This window comes from Boleophthalmus pectinirostris, unplaced genomic scaffold (genome assembly GCF_026225935.1).
Source record: "Boleophthalmus pectinirostris isolate CB_2022bp ecotype Guang Dong unplaced genomic scaffold, ASM2622593v1 HiC_scaffold_21, whole genome shotgun sequence".
Taxonomy (NCBI): Eukaryota; Metazoa; Chordata; class Actinopteri; order Gobiiformes; family Gobiidae; genus Boleophthalmus; species Boleophthalmus pectinirostris.
In genome coordinates this window covers 24,002,262-24,018,835 of record NW_026571175.1, presented here as the reverse complement: position 1 = coordinate 24,018,835, position 16,574 = coordinate 24,002,262, and the positions used below count along the sequence as shown (strand labels likewise).

Here is a 16,574-nt window from a genome sequence, read left to right as displayed (position 1 = left end):
ACTCTTATCTTAACTTGGCTGGATTTTAGTTTTTGTAGTGTGTTTGTGATGAGGAAACATCTTTATATAACATAGATCAGAAAATATATGTTACATGGGGCATTTAATGTAGGAGGATATACAACGAATCACTAAGTATGAAACAGATATTAGCACAAATGAAATGACACTACACTGATAGTTAGTCCTATAGATAAATGCAGTATGCGTCTCACCACCGACAAGGTTAAACAGATTGTCCTGATGTCAGCATTTCTTTTCACGTTTGAAGGACCTCACCGGCAATTAAAATCTCCCAGCGTCACAGCACCATCTGACCTCTGTACCATCGCCACCAGGCACAAAACAAAAATGAGCTGCTGTTTTCAAGGCAAATTATTGCAGTGAGTCTTTTATGAAGCTGTAATTAGTCATTAAGTGAGTAATTAATGCTTCTGGCTGACAGACGGCTTTGGCAAAATTGGTTTTATTTGTTATATTTGGGGTATTTTATTTGAATAAAATAAATACAGACATAAATAAACCTTACATATCAGTTTTATGTTAAAGGTGCATTGTGTAACTTGTTCGTTGGGGGTCCATCACCTGCTTGTTTCTATGGAGATGTCATTGCTTTGCTTAGAATGTTCTACAGTATGACATTAAACAGCTCTACCTTACATTTATTCAACTACAGGTCATTTTGCTGCTCCAAAAAACAAAACAAAACAAAACCAAACAGGCATTGTGACTGTGAGTGGGGTCGCTTCTCCACAGACCTGACCTGTAACTTTAACGGTTTAATACCATATTGTGAAACATTCCAGACAAAGCAATAACAAGCATTTGACCGACCCTCCACCAGAAAAGTTACACAGTGCACCTTTAAAGAACTCATATTACATTATTCTCTTATCTCTGTTATAATGCTGTTTCCCCATCTCTAACATACTGGAGTTGTATTATGTTTCATTCACACATGTTTAACACACAAACCCTGCATAGAAAACAATCCGTTCCGTCTTGTGATGTCATGTGGTAGTACAGGTGCTCCAGGTGCTCCACTGTGTTTTTAAACACCTGCATGAAGTTGGCCCCCCCATCAAAGACAAACCTACACAAAAACTATGTCAGTTGTTGCTTCGTTTGTGCTGTTTTGTGCTGCAAAAATGTTTGTTTGTACTGCTTTCATTTTTAAGATATTAACAATTTTTTTTATAGGTCAAAATGGGGTCAGCCACCCCCCTAGGAAACTTCAAAATGCTCTAAAATGGCCCATAATTGTGTGATTACTTTGTGCTGCAAAAAGTTTGTTTGTGCTATTATGGGTCTTAAGATATTAGCAGTTTTATTTTCGGCCGATGAGGTCATCCAACCCTTCAAAATATTAAATAGCCTCAAAACAGGCAGAAAATGATACAAAACATTTGTATTTCATTTGTGCTGTTTTGTGCTATGACAATTTTCATTTGTGTGAGTATATTTAATATAATATAAAATTACTTATTATTATTTTTCTGGAAATTTTATGATGTCATTTCCCCTCAGCTGACAGCAGCAGCTTTAGCAACACTTAGCAAAACTAGTGAAGATAAACAATCTCAGGCTGTGGAAAAGTATGTATCAGTCTTTAGTAACTTTCTTTTGATTCATATTTTATATAATAATACATAGTTTTTGTGTAGGTGTGCATTTCACTGAGGTTTTTTAAACTCCATACACCTTCACTAGAATCTTTTGGACAATTTCAACCCTGGAATTGCTCATCTTTACTGAAAAAAGATAAAAGCTAGATGCTAACTTGAAAATTACCACTACAAGACATCACAAGGTGAAACGGAGCATTTTGAGCTTTGGAAATGTAGACCAACTAATAGTAAAGGATAACTCAAACATATGTGAATGAAACAAAACACAACTCCAGCTCCGTTTTTGAGGAGGTAACAGTATTATAACATGTCTTAAAATTTACGAGAGTCAGTTTGTGTTATATAGGACCTTTAACTCGTGATATTAGTCCTCAGTAGTCTCACATAAGGTAATGCAGTCTATAAAGACCATAATGAAGAGTTTATTGCATTGAGAGCAGGTGAAGTCGTAAACATAAAGGTGCCGCTCCAGTCATTTTTATGTGAAGGTCATACACACGTTTCTCAGACTGCAGAAAAAGACTGGGGTGGGGCTAACATTTTGAGCCACGTAATCAATACCATTCAAATATGGATAATGATTCTTTATTAACTGCTCTGGGAATTATAGGAGATGGAGCGGGCTTTGTGTTATTGGTTTGTATGCAGTTTAAATACTTGGATTTCTATTATCACACTCACCAATACAAATAATCTTGAGTTTCTGTTTGGCTTCTTCTGTTGCTGTAATCGAGGTTCTCTGCCATTTTAACCTCCTAGGACCCGAACTCTTGCATGGCATGCTTTATTGATTTCTCTTTGTTATTTGGCCTGATTGGGACCTGATGAGTGCAAAAACAAAGAACTATATTTTTGCATGATGTAGTTTCTGAGATGGAACACTGTAAAGTCACAATTGAATAATGATTTGCAAAAACTATATATTAAGTGCCTGAACAACCCAAAATGTGTTGCAAATAGGTTGATGCCAGGTCCTAGGAGGTTACACTATATTTGCTTTAATTACAAAAATTACTGGGTAGCAGGTTTAAATATGACATTATACTTCAGCTTAGGCATGATCAGGTCCAGGTTTAGCCCATAGACTGTATAAAGAAGTAGACTAAGTGAGTGTGACATCAACCATAACATTCAGCTCCAGTCAGACGAAGCTCATTGAGGCTGAGAGTTACAGGAGAAAATTTGGCGCGATTTCCATATTAGGAATAGGAATTTATATAAGGTTAAAAAAAAGCTAAATAAAAACATCAGGAGATATAGAGTAAACATTTTAAGACCAAAATGAAAAGGCTCATAGCAGCAGTTACAGAGTGACAATTACAGTGGCAGTTTTTCAGTGTAAAGTCAATTGGAGTTGGAACTGATGTGAGTGAGACTTGCAAAAAAAAAAGTCAAACTGGGAAAGAAAATGTCAAATTTGTATTAAAATCTTGAATATAATGATCCTAAGTGTGTTTTGGTAAAATGAGTATGTCTGGTATATTAAGCTTTGGCAATAACTTTAAAAAATCAGTTCCAGCCTATGATCTTATTTTTATTCTGGGGTACCTTTGCCTGTAAATACATTCATTTTATCTCCAAGTGAATCAGAACACTTGTAACACCACACCATTGTTTTAAACTAGATTTTTTTATTTAATAAGTGAATAAAATGCCCAGTGTTTGTGCTTTACATTGTTTCCAACCATCACTGGAGGTCCGATAATAAAAACGAAAAAAAGAGGAAGAACTGAAAGCAGGAAGCTCCCAAAAAAAACTTCATCCTGATCCGCTGTTATTGTCCACACGTTTGTAGAAATGATCCAAAATTGAACCAGCAGTTTTTAAACAAGGCCTCTTGCCGCAAAATAGTTTTCAGTTTTTCAGTCATTAAAAAAGGCTTGTAGAGATGGTCCCACGCAAGCAGTGGTGAGTGACACTGTGTAGCATTGTTGTTTAGTCTCTGCTTTGTGTCGTAGTAAAGCATGTGTCAATGATAGCATCTTTTTTGCCTTTATTTCATTGTTCGTACAAAAAGAAGAAAGAGGTTCTACATACAAGGCATTTTCTACCTGAATCTAAACTCTCTCGTTGTGCTACTATCTTTGAAAAAAGTTAGATATACTTGTCAAGAGGAAGTGCTTTATATAAGAATAGTAAACTAGCTTGTGGCTATATAGGCTACAGTAGTTCATAGGAGAATCTAAGTGTTCGGTGTGCGCTCTGGTGCTGAACATCTGACCAAGTATTTCCCTGCTCACTCTCAAAGTCAGCTGTGAAAATAAAACAAAAACATGCAGATAACAAATAATCATGACCAGGATCCATTCACTTTCAATGCATTTCCAAAATTGTATGCTTTTTTTTGGACTCCTAAATTAAGATTGTACTGAAATTTGCAGCAAAGTAAGAGCAAAATAAGTTAAGTTGGTCGTGCCTTCTGACTATGAAGCCTCTGTTTGAATTTTGAAGAAGTACAGGTTAAAGATTAAGCAATTTTATGAGAGTTTTGCAACAAATTATGCTCTTATAAAAAACAGTGGTGGAATGTAAACAGTGGTGGAATGTAACAAAGTAAAAGTAACAAATTAAAGTACTTAAGTAAAAATCTTAGGTATCTGAACTTTACTTAAGCACATTTTACAGTGGATACTTTTTACTTTTACTTCACTACATTTGAGAAAGTATATCTGTACTTTCTACTCCACTACATTTTTGAACAGGACTAAAAAGTAAAAGTATTTTTAATATTGTTTGAGATCTGCTAAAAAGACTAGAGGGTTTATTTTTAACACATTTGAAAAATAAACAGCAAGGAAAAAACTTATCGATTGAACAAAATTCATCTCAAAATGTCAAAATCACTACATCTGATGCCTTATTATGCGTGAAATACTTTTACTTTTTACGCACATATTTAAACTACTTAAATGGTAGTAGTACTTAAATACTTTCACATAAGTAGATTTTTTTCATGTGATACTTTTTGTTGAGTATTTTTATTGCTCTGGTATCTGCACTTTTACTTAAGTAACAAAACTGAGTACTTCATCCACCACTGACAAATACTGAGTCATATTGGGCTATTTTTGAACAACGTTAGTCATGATAAAACAAACTGCATGTGGTTGCATTTAGAGCAGATACAAGACAAGACAACACAGCCTTTCTTATTCTTCCTCTTGCCCATGTTTCAGCACCAGAGCCCTAAGTAATACCTTCTACTCTCTACAATATATTAGTAATAATACAAGGCAGGCAGTGCATAAACCATGTACAAAAGTTGCCCCGCCCCCAACCCGAAAAAGAGCCCTCGTGTGTGTGGAACTGCTACCCTCCACAGTATCTGCAAACATTTAGAAACATACACTTTACACAGGGGTCAATATAACAAAATAAATCAGCAGAATACAGCTTTAAGTGGCCACAATCGTCCCACATTGAGAGCTCCGAAACCCACCCTCCAATATTAACACTATTAGGTTGGTTTTGCCTTCACACTGCCAAAAGTAATATCTAGGTAAGTTCAAATGGCTCAAATTAAGAGCATTTAACTTGATTTCTGTAGATTTCACTTGACAAATACAATGATCTACCACTGGATGAAGATATTTTGATCTCTCTCAATATTTAGTTTCCAATTTTAAGTGCAAAGAGTTGTTGTTTTTCTTATCTTTTGAGTAGCAAGATGTATTTTCCTGTTTTGTTTTCATAAAATTCCTGCATATTTACTTATTGTGTTATTGTCCCAAACACTCTGTTCCACTTTGTGATGTCATGTGGCAATACAGGAAGTGCTCCACTGTGTTTTTAAACTCTATACACCTTCACTAGAATCATTTGGAGGTATGAAAAGCTGCACTGGTAGATCGTTTTACATGTCATGTGAAATCTATTCAAATCAAGGTAACATTTTCTTAATAATGAGCAATTTAAACTTTTAGATTTTAGTTTTTGCAGTGTACTCCCTGAAGTTCCTCAAGACTACACACAATAGAGTACCCGCAGTTGTTACAAGCATTTTGACTGTCCAAAAATATCATGCATTATTGCTCTTATTGTAAATGAACAAAACATAATACCCCATAATTTGCTTATATTCTAATCCGCCTATTCGAGATTTTGGCAAAATATCCCTTAACTAACTTGCAATTGGCATAGATTCCATTATAGGCTATTGTATTTTTTGCATGCAGTAGTTTTGTAGATTTAAAGTGGCAGAAAACCATAAAATGAAATAAGTTTTAGTCAGTCATAACAAAGTGACAATGCTTTGGCATATTCGAAATTCATAAAACCGTAACTGAGTAAGCAATGCAACAAAATTATAAAGTGCTGAAATCAGAAAATATAAATACAAAATATAAATAAAGTATTAAAAAAACTCCTGTATAAATAAATACATACATAAATAAATAATAAAAAACACAACTGAGTAAGCAGCATAACATTATAAGATGCTGAAATCAGAAAATATAAATGTAAGGTATAAATAATGCATTTAAAAAACCCAATATAAATAAAATAAATAAATAATAAAACACAACTGAGTAAGCCATACAACATCATTATACGAAAATTTAAAAAAGTATAAATAAAATACTTTTTTTTAAAATCCAGCATAAATAAATAAATAAATAAAAATAAATAAATAAATAAACAGTGTACACAACTTGATTTGGAATACTGAGGCAAATAAATTTAATTAAACTTGCAAAGGTTTGACCTTTTCATTTTAAATGTCTGGTAGCATTAAGTTGGCTTGTGTTGGAAATACTGAAAGAGGAGAATACTGGAGGCAGAAATAAAACTAAGATAAGATAATACTTGACTGGCTGCCTCTGTGTTATGGTCTGAAAGTCTACAGTTGGTTGTGTTCATCAACAATAGAACCAGGAAGCTAAAAATATGTGCTTTCTTAAACTTATAATTGTCCTCATGTCCAAATTGTCTACTTCACTCTGTCTCCTACAACATTATGAAGGTTTGTCCATATAAAAGAGTCAGATTAAATATCAAAGTTTATCGAATCTCTTTGCAGGTTTTCATGCTTTGAACAGTTGCAATCTTCCTGTCACAAAAAGACAGAGTATGGGGACTTGTGCTTTTGAGTGTTTATCTTGTGGTCAAAAGAAAATGTCAAAACGTGAGAATAAATAGATCTTTAAAAAAAAGAAAAAAAAAAAAAAACCTCAGATACGCTGTGCTTTGTTGTCTCCGAAAAGGAACGCATCTTATCGCAAAGCAGGTGACAATCTAATTCAGGCATCAGATGTTTTCACAGAACTTCCAAGGAGCAGTTGATCAAGAAAAAAAACTTTAATCTATTTTCGTCTTTCTGTTGCTTCATGATCCTCGCTCGGATTCAGAGCCCCTGTATTTCTTCACAGGAACAAACCAACACGGATTTCAATTTCATCCCAGTAACAGTATCAAATTGGTCATTCGCTGAGATTGCTAATAGGGGAAAATGCGCCTTTGAAACATGCAGATTCGTAATGCTTGTTCAGGTAACTTTTCAGGGCGAAAGTCTTGTCACATCTTTTGCACTTGTAATGTTTGAAGGCGGAGTGAGTTTGCATGTGCGCGCGGAGGTTAGATCTATCCGCAAATGCTTTCCCACAGTGGGCGCATCCGAACGGTTTCTCCCCAGTATGCGACCTCATGTGGCCTTGAAGCAACCACGGACGACTGAACGCCTTTCCGCACACGTCGCATTTGTGCTTCAGGTCGTGGGTCAGTAAGTGCATCGCCATCGCCGGCATGGACACGTACACTTTGCCACAGGTCGGACATTTCTTCGCCATTTTGCTGTCTATGCTTCTGTGCGTCTGCTTGTGTCTGCTGAGGTTGGATGACGTAGGCGTACGTTTTTCCACATTCGCTACACGTGTGCCTCTGAGCTGCTCCTCTGCTCCCGCCGGACTTCCTTCTCGAGCGTCCGTCCATGATGAAAAACGCGTCAACCGTGTAACCTTCGCTGACCGCCGTATCGCCGTTGATGTACCCGCCGGCCGATGACGAAACTTCCGATCGGGGGCTGTCCGGTTGGTCGGAGTCTCCGTGGATGTCGCCATTGTAGGGGTCCTCGATGCGTCCGTAGATCAGAGCAGGGTGTTCGGGGGATTGGACTTTAGCGATGACAGAGGAGTCGTTGACAACCACGTCGTCATAGTGAGAAGGACTGAGATATCCGTAGCCTGCAGAGAAAACACAAGGTCAGTTATCGATACATCAAATTGATCGGGAATGGGAAACGAAAGGTTAGACTCTCCGCAACAGTAACAGCAACCAAAATAGAAGGGTATGGATGATCAAACTGTTCTTTCTATAGATATTTTTATTGATTTTTTTTCTCCACGCTGTTTCACTTTCGCAGCTTGGCATTTGTCTCACAGCAGCCTCTTCCAAACAACTGAACAAATATTATAACTGTCCAATTGTCCAGTTCTTCACTATCTATTGATCGCAATGTCAATATTTAACATTTGACTCTCTGTTTGTGCAGAGTAATCACAAAAATAACACTTCACATGAAACCCAATGCACCAATTAAAATTTCCTTCTGTGTTAAAAGTGCACTGGGTAACATTTCTAGTGAGTTTGCTACCTTTTCCATGGAAATCTTGTCCAGAATCTTCCACAGTACAGATTAAACCAATCTGTCACGAGGGAGACAAGCAGGTTAAAGCACTACGCTACATTACAGTTCAGATCTGTGGAGACATATTGTATTTTTGAGCAACAGAAAGACCCGTAATGAACTGGAACTGAAATTGATATGTTTAAAGTCATACTACAGAACATCTCCACAGAGACAAGCAGGTAGGTGGTGGACCCTTGTTGTTCAGTGCACCTTTACGAGCTGCTCTCTAAACATGCTTTCCAATTGTCAATTTGAAAGTTATAATCGCAATATGAAACACTTGCATTCAGGAGTTTTGAGCAAATAATTTATTCCAGATTTGAAGGACAGCGAGGACTTTTCCCCATTCAAAATATAATTATTTGATTTGAATGGAGTAATTGCTGTAACAATGGCAGACAATTACCATGGTTTAAACCCAGAATATTTGCTGACCATGTTTTATAATCTGTATTTATTTGGTCCCATCAGAGAAGAGGACGACACGAGCTTCAACTGCAAGTAATAAATGCATTTGTAACCTATTATGTGGAGGACAAGAAAAACATATAGAACCTCTGTAACACTTCATGATAACTACACTTTGATTAGCCTTAAAGGGACAGTCCAGAATTTTGGACATAGGACCTCATTTTCTAGTGAGCCAGAGTGTTGGAGACGTGTGGAGACACTTTTTAAAATATTCCATCCAGTCCTTGTATTTGCAGAGGTCGCTGGTACTCCACAAAACACCCAAAGCAAATCTATTATTACACCAGACTATCGATGTGAATGTCTGTGTTGATAGAATAATGTTTGAAATAAAACTAACCTTGCATCGCATGAATCGTTGCATGTTGAGGGACTATTTTCTCATATATCAGTCCGCCACTGCCAAGCTTTCTATCAGGAAGTACAACTCGCTGCTGCTGCTCAGATATAAATCCATCAAATGCAAGATTGGTTTTACTTCTAAAATTATTCTATCGACACAGACATTCACATTTACAATCTGGCATGTCCAAAATTCTGGACTGTCCCTTTAAATGTTCTGGGTGTAACTTTTCTAGTGGAGCATCTGCAACCTACTTGTCTCCATGGAAATATTACTGTTTTTGCCTTAATTATTCATAAAATACAGAAATAAATTTAGTAATCACAATGGAGAGAGGTTAATGGTCAGATCTGTGTGGAAGCAAGCCTGCATATGGTAAGAATTAATGTTTTTTTAAGATATTTTTGAGCTATAAACAACCTGTAAGTGAATAAATGCAAGGGAGATAAGTTAAACCAGAACCCTGTACTTTAGAAATTATATAATGCACCTTTAATATAACATGAACAAAATGCCTTTACTTGGTAGATGAGCTCTTCTGCTGTTTCCACTAGTGATGTTATGGCTACAGATAATATCATATGCACAACTTATTTTTTCACAATACTAACAAAGCCTAAAACGTCAAAACCATTTAAACCCAGTCCCACATTTTCGTGGACATGTCACTCTTAATATATTTTAGGATTAGGTCCTTGTTCTACCCTGAAGGATCTACTTGCCAAATAAAAACGCAAAGAAAAGCAGTTTCAAATGGACCTATGACAGATTGCCACAGTGGGAAACCTTTATTTTGTAACTTGCGGCTTTTCAAACACATTCACTCATAATTTGTGGTACGTTTTCTGACAGGTCGACGCCGTCTCACCTCAAGGCTTCAGCGAACTGCCATATACAGATATTCTGTTACACCTGGATGGGCTCTGTGCACTGCAGCATGCTAACAGTCACTACAATTTAAAATAAACAACCTATTAAAACCCAATTAATTAAAGTCAAGGTTACCTGATTGTTTTTATGTGTAAAACATAAGTTTGCGGTGTTGTTTCAATATTTATTATGCCTCAAAATCAGACCTGCTGACAGAAATGTGGGGGTCCGGGGCAAGAATCCTCACATGGGATCCTCTAATATAAATTAAAGGGACAGTCTGAAATTTTGGACATAGGACCTCATTTCCTAGTGAGCCAGAGTGTTGGAGATGTGTGGAGACACTTTTTTAAAAATTCTATCCAGGCCTTGTATTTGTAGAGGTCACTGGTGCTAGGCTAGTACATGTCAATGGCCATAGTTAGCCTGCCTGAGAGTAGTCTTACCCACTCCATAAAACACCCGAAGCAAATCTATTTTTACACCAGACTGTCGATGTAAATGTCTGTGTCAATAGAATAATTGTAGAGGTAAAACCAACCTTGCATTTGAAGGATTTATGTCTGAGCAACAGCAGCGAGTTGTACTTCCTGATAGAAAGCTTGGCAGTGGTGGACTGATATCACCTAACGCCTATCTTACCGGCAAAGTAAAATTCTGCTGCTGCTGAGAAAATAGTCCCTCAACATGTGACGATTCACGCGATGCAAGGTTAGTTTTATTTCAAATTTTTATTTCTATCAACACAGACATTCACATCGATAATCTGACATTATAATAGTTTTGCTTCGGGTGTTTTGTGGAGTGGGTAAGACTGTTTTTAGTGGCAGGATAACTATGGCCATTGACATGTACTAGCCTAGCACCAGCGACCTCTGCAAATGCAAGGACTGGATGGAATATTTTAAAAAGTGTCTCCACACATCTCCAACACTCTGGGAAATGAGGTCCTATGTCCAAAATTCCTGACTGGTTTTGCATTTAATTGTTTTGACATGACTTCATCATCTTACTCTAAGTCACTGAATGTTGAGGATCAAAAACGTTACTTTGAAAAGTTAAAACTCGCTAATAACTGTTGATGATGTTGATGTTGCAATGTTGTATGATGACTGTTAATGTTGTACGACAATAACTGTTGACGAGGTTGATGCTGACTTGTTGATATGGACACTTTTTGCCTACCAAAATGGCTGGTGTGACGTGTTTTCTCGTATAGGAGAAGTGTCCAATTCTGGGCCCCTAAAACCCTTGGGCCAGAGACAACAAATCCCTTTGTCCCCACTGGTCTGTTGGCATTGAGACACAAACATTTTAACTTTCAAAACACAAAAGTAGGCTATCCTCCACTCAAGTATTTATTTTATTTATGTACTTTTTAACATGTTGTCAATTACATCCACCCACAACTCCCTGTCCACAGCCGTATCTTTAAATATTAATTCATTTTAGCACAACTCAGCAAAAAAACCCATAGAAACACAACTGCACAGGAAGTAATGACGCTAACAGTGTGGCTGCCAGGCGCCGTTGTACGCCGAGCCTATTTCATTTAATAAACTTTCCCTTTCACCATAATGACTGCCTTGAACTTTTTTGTGTATACACAGCTCCTCTCTCGTCTCTTCTCTCAATTATTAGTTTCCATGTTATGATTTCTTTGTTATTATTTTATCGGCCTCCTACAGTCAACAGGCTCACAGACAATAGGAGAAGCGTGAGGAGGGGAGACGTGCTGCCTTGTGGATCTATGGCGATCAATAGCTCTCCATTTCAATTAGCACTCTCCTAGCATTTATACACAGGCCCGGGCAGGAGATACTGTTGCCCATAATATGATTTCATGACGCGGTTCTGAGAAAGTTGGTCGATAATGCAATGAAGACGTGGAGGAGAGAGCTGGGCGTGGAGGGATCAGACGGGGAGAAGAAACAGGAAGAAGTCATGTTGTGTACAGTTTAGGGCATTGCGGTTGGGCAAGTTTGACGATGTGTCTCAGGCGCTTGTGCTAATTTAATGTTTGCAATTAAATTAAAGCAGGGCAGAGAGGGAGGAAGAGGGGAAATGAAGTCGGAGGTGGGGAGAAAAACAAGCCAAAGAAAATCATGAATATTCAGTTGTTGTTTTGCATAAAAGAGTGAATAAGGCCAGCAGTGAAGTTTTGAAAAGGCCAGGCGTACTTTCTGTCAGGTTTTGTGATAATAAGTAAAAAGTTTAACTTTTTTTTTGTCTTCCCAAGCAATTACAGCCTGTTTAGTTGTTTTGTGGGTTTCAACAAAAAGAGGACAATGGAATTAACTAGAACCAAGCCCATCGACAGGAATTTGAGGGCCCATGGAGAGAAGTCTCACATTTCTAATAGAAATTAATAACAAGATGGTCCAATTCTGCGCTTCTAAAACTCTGGAGCCCGGGAAAACAGACCCTCTTGTCCTCCTACTGCTTTGAGTAGGAATGCACCGATCCGATACTAGTAACAGATATCGGCGTCAATACTGTAAGATTTGCTGGATCATATATTGGCTTCCAAATATCGGTTCAGTCGATATTCTAGTTTAGCAAATAAATTGATGTAATAAGACTATTTACTGGTTGTAGTTGGCTCAGAGGGTCTTGTAATGTTTTAATTTTTATTTATACAAAGCTGTTCTGTAGTTACATGAAAGTTAAAAGACAGCTACATAAAACATTTCAATCAACTTTGTCGTTTTTATTTTTGTAATAATGCTGTTTTCAGTTTCTGCGCTGGTATTGGTTAATATCAGAAATTGAAATTTAAAGATGCACTGTGTAACTTTTCTGTTGGAGGGTCCACTATCTGCTTGTCTCTATGGTGATGTTATTGATTTACCTGGAATGGTAAATGGTAAATGGCCACATTGTTCTATAGCACTTTTCCACCTTCAAGGCATTCAAAGCACACACGAGTGTACACAGACACTAGGGGTGAGGTGGATTAAATGTCTTGCCCAAGGACAAAATGACAATATCCATCTGTAGGAGCTGGAATCACACCGTCAACCTGTGGGTCAGTGGATCTAACTGCTCAACCAGTGATGTTTATGTCAAGAGCGGAATTCGAACCACCAACGTTCAGATCAGTGGACAAACGCTCTCTCACAGAACGGCATTAAACAAGTATATCTTACATTCATCCAATTGTAGGATTTTTTTACTTCTCAAAACTAATCACAAAAACCTGCATTATTACTGTGAGCATTAACCAGAAACTTGACCTGGTGATGTGACTGCTTGTCTCCATGGAGATAGTTAAATAAAGTGTAATCCTGTAACATTCCAGGAAAAAATTATAACATCTACACTGAGTCAAGCAGGTGGCGACCCTCTTCCACAAAAGCTACAAAGTGTACCTTAAAAGCTATAGTATCGTAATCTGTATCTGAACTGAAAAAGGTAGATACACTATATGACACTTTTATAAATCAAGGACCCACCTGCTTGTTTATATGGAATGTTCCACAGTGTGCATTATTTACTCAGTTACAGGTGTTTACATTGTTCCAAAAACACATTGATAAACATGCATTCTCAACAGAGCTGTAACGTGTTCTGGTGGTTTCAGCTGCATGTCTCTGTGGGGATAGATATGTTTAATGCCGCACTGTGACACATTCCAGAGGCAGTACATACAGTGTATCTCTAATTACGCTGGGGCAAAAAAGGTGGATGAGTGGGTAGCTCATAACAGCCTGGGTACTCACTATTACTACTACTACTACTACTATGACTACTACTACTACTACCACTACTGCTGCTGCTGCTGTTGCTACTACTACTGCTTTATAATTGTTGATTTCTAGTGATACTTTTGTCAGAAGAAGTATTACTTGGCCCCACCCAAAGCCTATAACTGAAAGAAATAATATGAAAAATAATGTAAACCTATAGGTTAATTTTATTTCAAATTTGCTTCTGAAATATTATAAACCACTAAGTTATTAAAACATTTTGCAGAATTGTAGTTGTCACGTAGCTGCTTAGTCTCCATGACCTTTGAGTTTTTAATATTTGAAGAACGAAGAAGAATGAATGGAAAATTTACTTCCAGAATCAGAGCAGGCTGTCACTATTGAGCTCAATTTATCATAGCTATAAACAGTCATATTTTGGTCTTTTTGTATTGTTGGCAACTGTTGCATGTCATAATAAAAGCAATGTATCAGTCGTATCTTGGACATCTGTTTCTGTGCATTGAAAGTGGATGTCAATTATTTAGTGCTGTAGCCTAATACCAGGAATGGCATAAAGATTTGGTTTAATTATTGCCTAAATGCTTTGTGTTTGCGTCGAGAACCATAAACTGTGTCTTTTTAATTGTGTATTTCTAAAAGGCACTTCCTCCTATCTCGTTTTGTCAACACTAACTACATTCATTTACAAGCACTCGACGAGAGGGCTGATAGCTGCTGTAAACGCCCCTATAAATGCTTATTAAACATTTAAATACCCTGCTCCAGCAACGCGCGCGTCGCCAATAATCACAAATCCAACAGCATTACGAGAAACAATGAAACTAACTAGACAGAAACCATGAAAAATGCATTTGTTTCTCCTCAAGCGGGTGAAACTGACAGTTGTGATCTATGGACACTTGTAGGTCATCCCCTCATCCACTGCCTCTCTCTCTCTCTCCCTCTGTGTGTGTGCTTGTGTGTGTGCTGTGTGTGTGTGTGTGTGTGTGTGTGTGCACTCGGCTGTAGAAAAGAGCAGCCTGGAAATGTGCCGACTTGACAGAAACGCACCGCTCCCGTGTGCGTCATGTGTGCGTGCGCGCTAAATGTATGTGCGCAACAAGCCGCTTCACTCAAACTCCTGTTAAATTGATAAGGACAGATCTGTGTCTAACCTCCGCGCGTTACGTTGCGTTGCTTTGCTGGTCTCACTGCGCTGCTGCTTGTTGTTAAGGCGCCAGGGATTTTCTGCCTCTCGCATTTGACCTTGGTACAATGTGAACGCCACCAGGTTGTGTTTACATTGAGGTGACATGACCGCGGCGGCCACTAGAGGGCAGCGGTGCGTCTAAATAAAGCTAAACAAACGGTATGACGATGGGATTGGGGAGGACGCCAACGCTAATATTTACTATTTAGTGCGTGTTTATTTGAAGTGCTTGGACGGTGAACAATATGCATAAATTAGGCCATGGTCAGCACTTTAAATACTGGATATCATCAATTTTAAACGAGGCCTCTTAAAATAAACACTACTTTAAGCAGGTGGAGTGAATCTTTGAAAAGTTCATGTGTTTTTGGAGTTTGTCATTCGTAAATAAAAACAGTGTTGAAAAATGTATAGTCTAGGCCAAAAACGGTTTGACTTTTCCAACTTTCTGTTTTGTGTGTTGCATTTTGAGCTTTAACACAACAAGCAAATACACAATAACATCATTTGAACTGATGTCTGTCAGTGTTTTCAATTCTCAAGAGTCTGTTCCTTCTTGGAATTACGTAATGTTGTGGTAGGTAAAGGCATTTTTATTGGTTCTTTTGTGGTTTCGCTTGGCCACTGGAGCAGCCTGTCCCTCTTGCAATAAAATGCACTTACAAAATGCTTTTACAAATCAATGCCTCCAGTCAAGTCCTTACACTAAGACTACAATCTCATCCCATTACGTGCTGATTAGAAATTATATGCAAAACACGTTATCATTAACTTTATATCGATGGGTAGATTTTCAAATATGACCACTAGTGCATTCAAAACTCCTCTCCTATGTCATCTTTCCCATCTCCTTCTACCGTCCATAGATCGATGCTGTGAACTGCTGAGCCATCACAAATCCACTCAGTGCCTTTAGGAAATAAAACCCGTTTGACCTCTAACCTGACACTGACGGGAAAACGCGTTCATTTCATCACATTTACAGACAAGGACTCCTGTTGAACTGCTTAACCAACATTTACACACCCTTTAATTGCACTTGTGACTAAGTCTGGATTTCTCATTTGCTTTCATCTGCTTAATCTGCTCTATATTCATTGCTTATAATCTATAGAAAGAGAAATCTCAATGCGCCAGAATATGTGCCCTCAATTTGACCCCGCAAATCCCCTTTCTCTCCAAACGCGTGAATAAAAGGTTTTTCCTCGCGTGTCACAAACCAAGGTGCTGACTAACCTTTATCGTGGTGATGGAAACGCAGACTTAGCTCCTCTCTCCGGCTGTGTCCGTACGAGCTCTCGAGTTCAGCCGCGGAAAAATCGTCCAACTTGACTTTCTTGACCAAGAAAGAGCGAGGCATTGTGGGATAGTGGCTGTGAACGCACGCACAACACGGGCACGCTGCTTTGACGTTGAGAAATGTCCGATGTTAAGTGCTAAAAAAGTCCCAACGAACAGGTACGAAGGAAGGAAGACATAACTGGAAAATGTCCCGAATTGAAAAGGTATTGCTAAGAATAACTTGGACTAAACGTATTGCCCATGCACATCCAGAAACCCCGGCAGCGATCTGAGCCAAGCGTGCCTAGAAATGGACAGCTCCGCGTTTCAGCACCGGACAGCTCCCGAAGAAATCCGATAGAAACAGTAGCGGAAATTCCGAAGCAAACCGAAGTAGCGCTGTCACTTTTGGAGCAATCAGGGACGACGTGAGCGTAAAAGTGAAGTTAAATAC

The 16,574-nt window shown here is 38.1% G+C and overlaps 1 protein-coding gene across 1 annotated transcript; it reads right to left on the bottom strand.

Annotated features, from left to right (window-relative positions):
* Window positions 1-7,048: 7,048 nt before the first annotated feature.
* Window positions 7,049-16,199, bottom strand: LOC110161152 (transcriptional repressor scratch 1-like). Its single transcript, XM_020925869.2, is given in 3 exon segments — window positions 7,049-7,468; window positions 7,470-7,807; window positions 16,076-16,199. Coding segments are annotated over 3 exon segments (882 nt in total).
* Window positions 16,200-16,574: the final 375 nt, after the last annotated feature.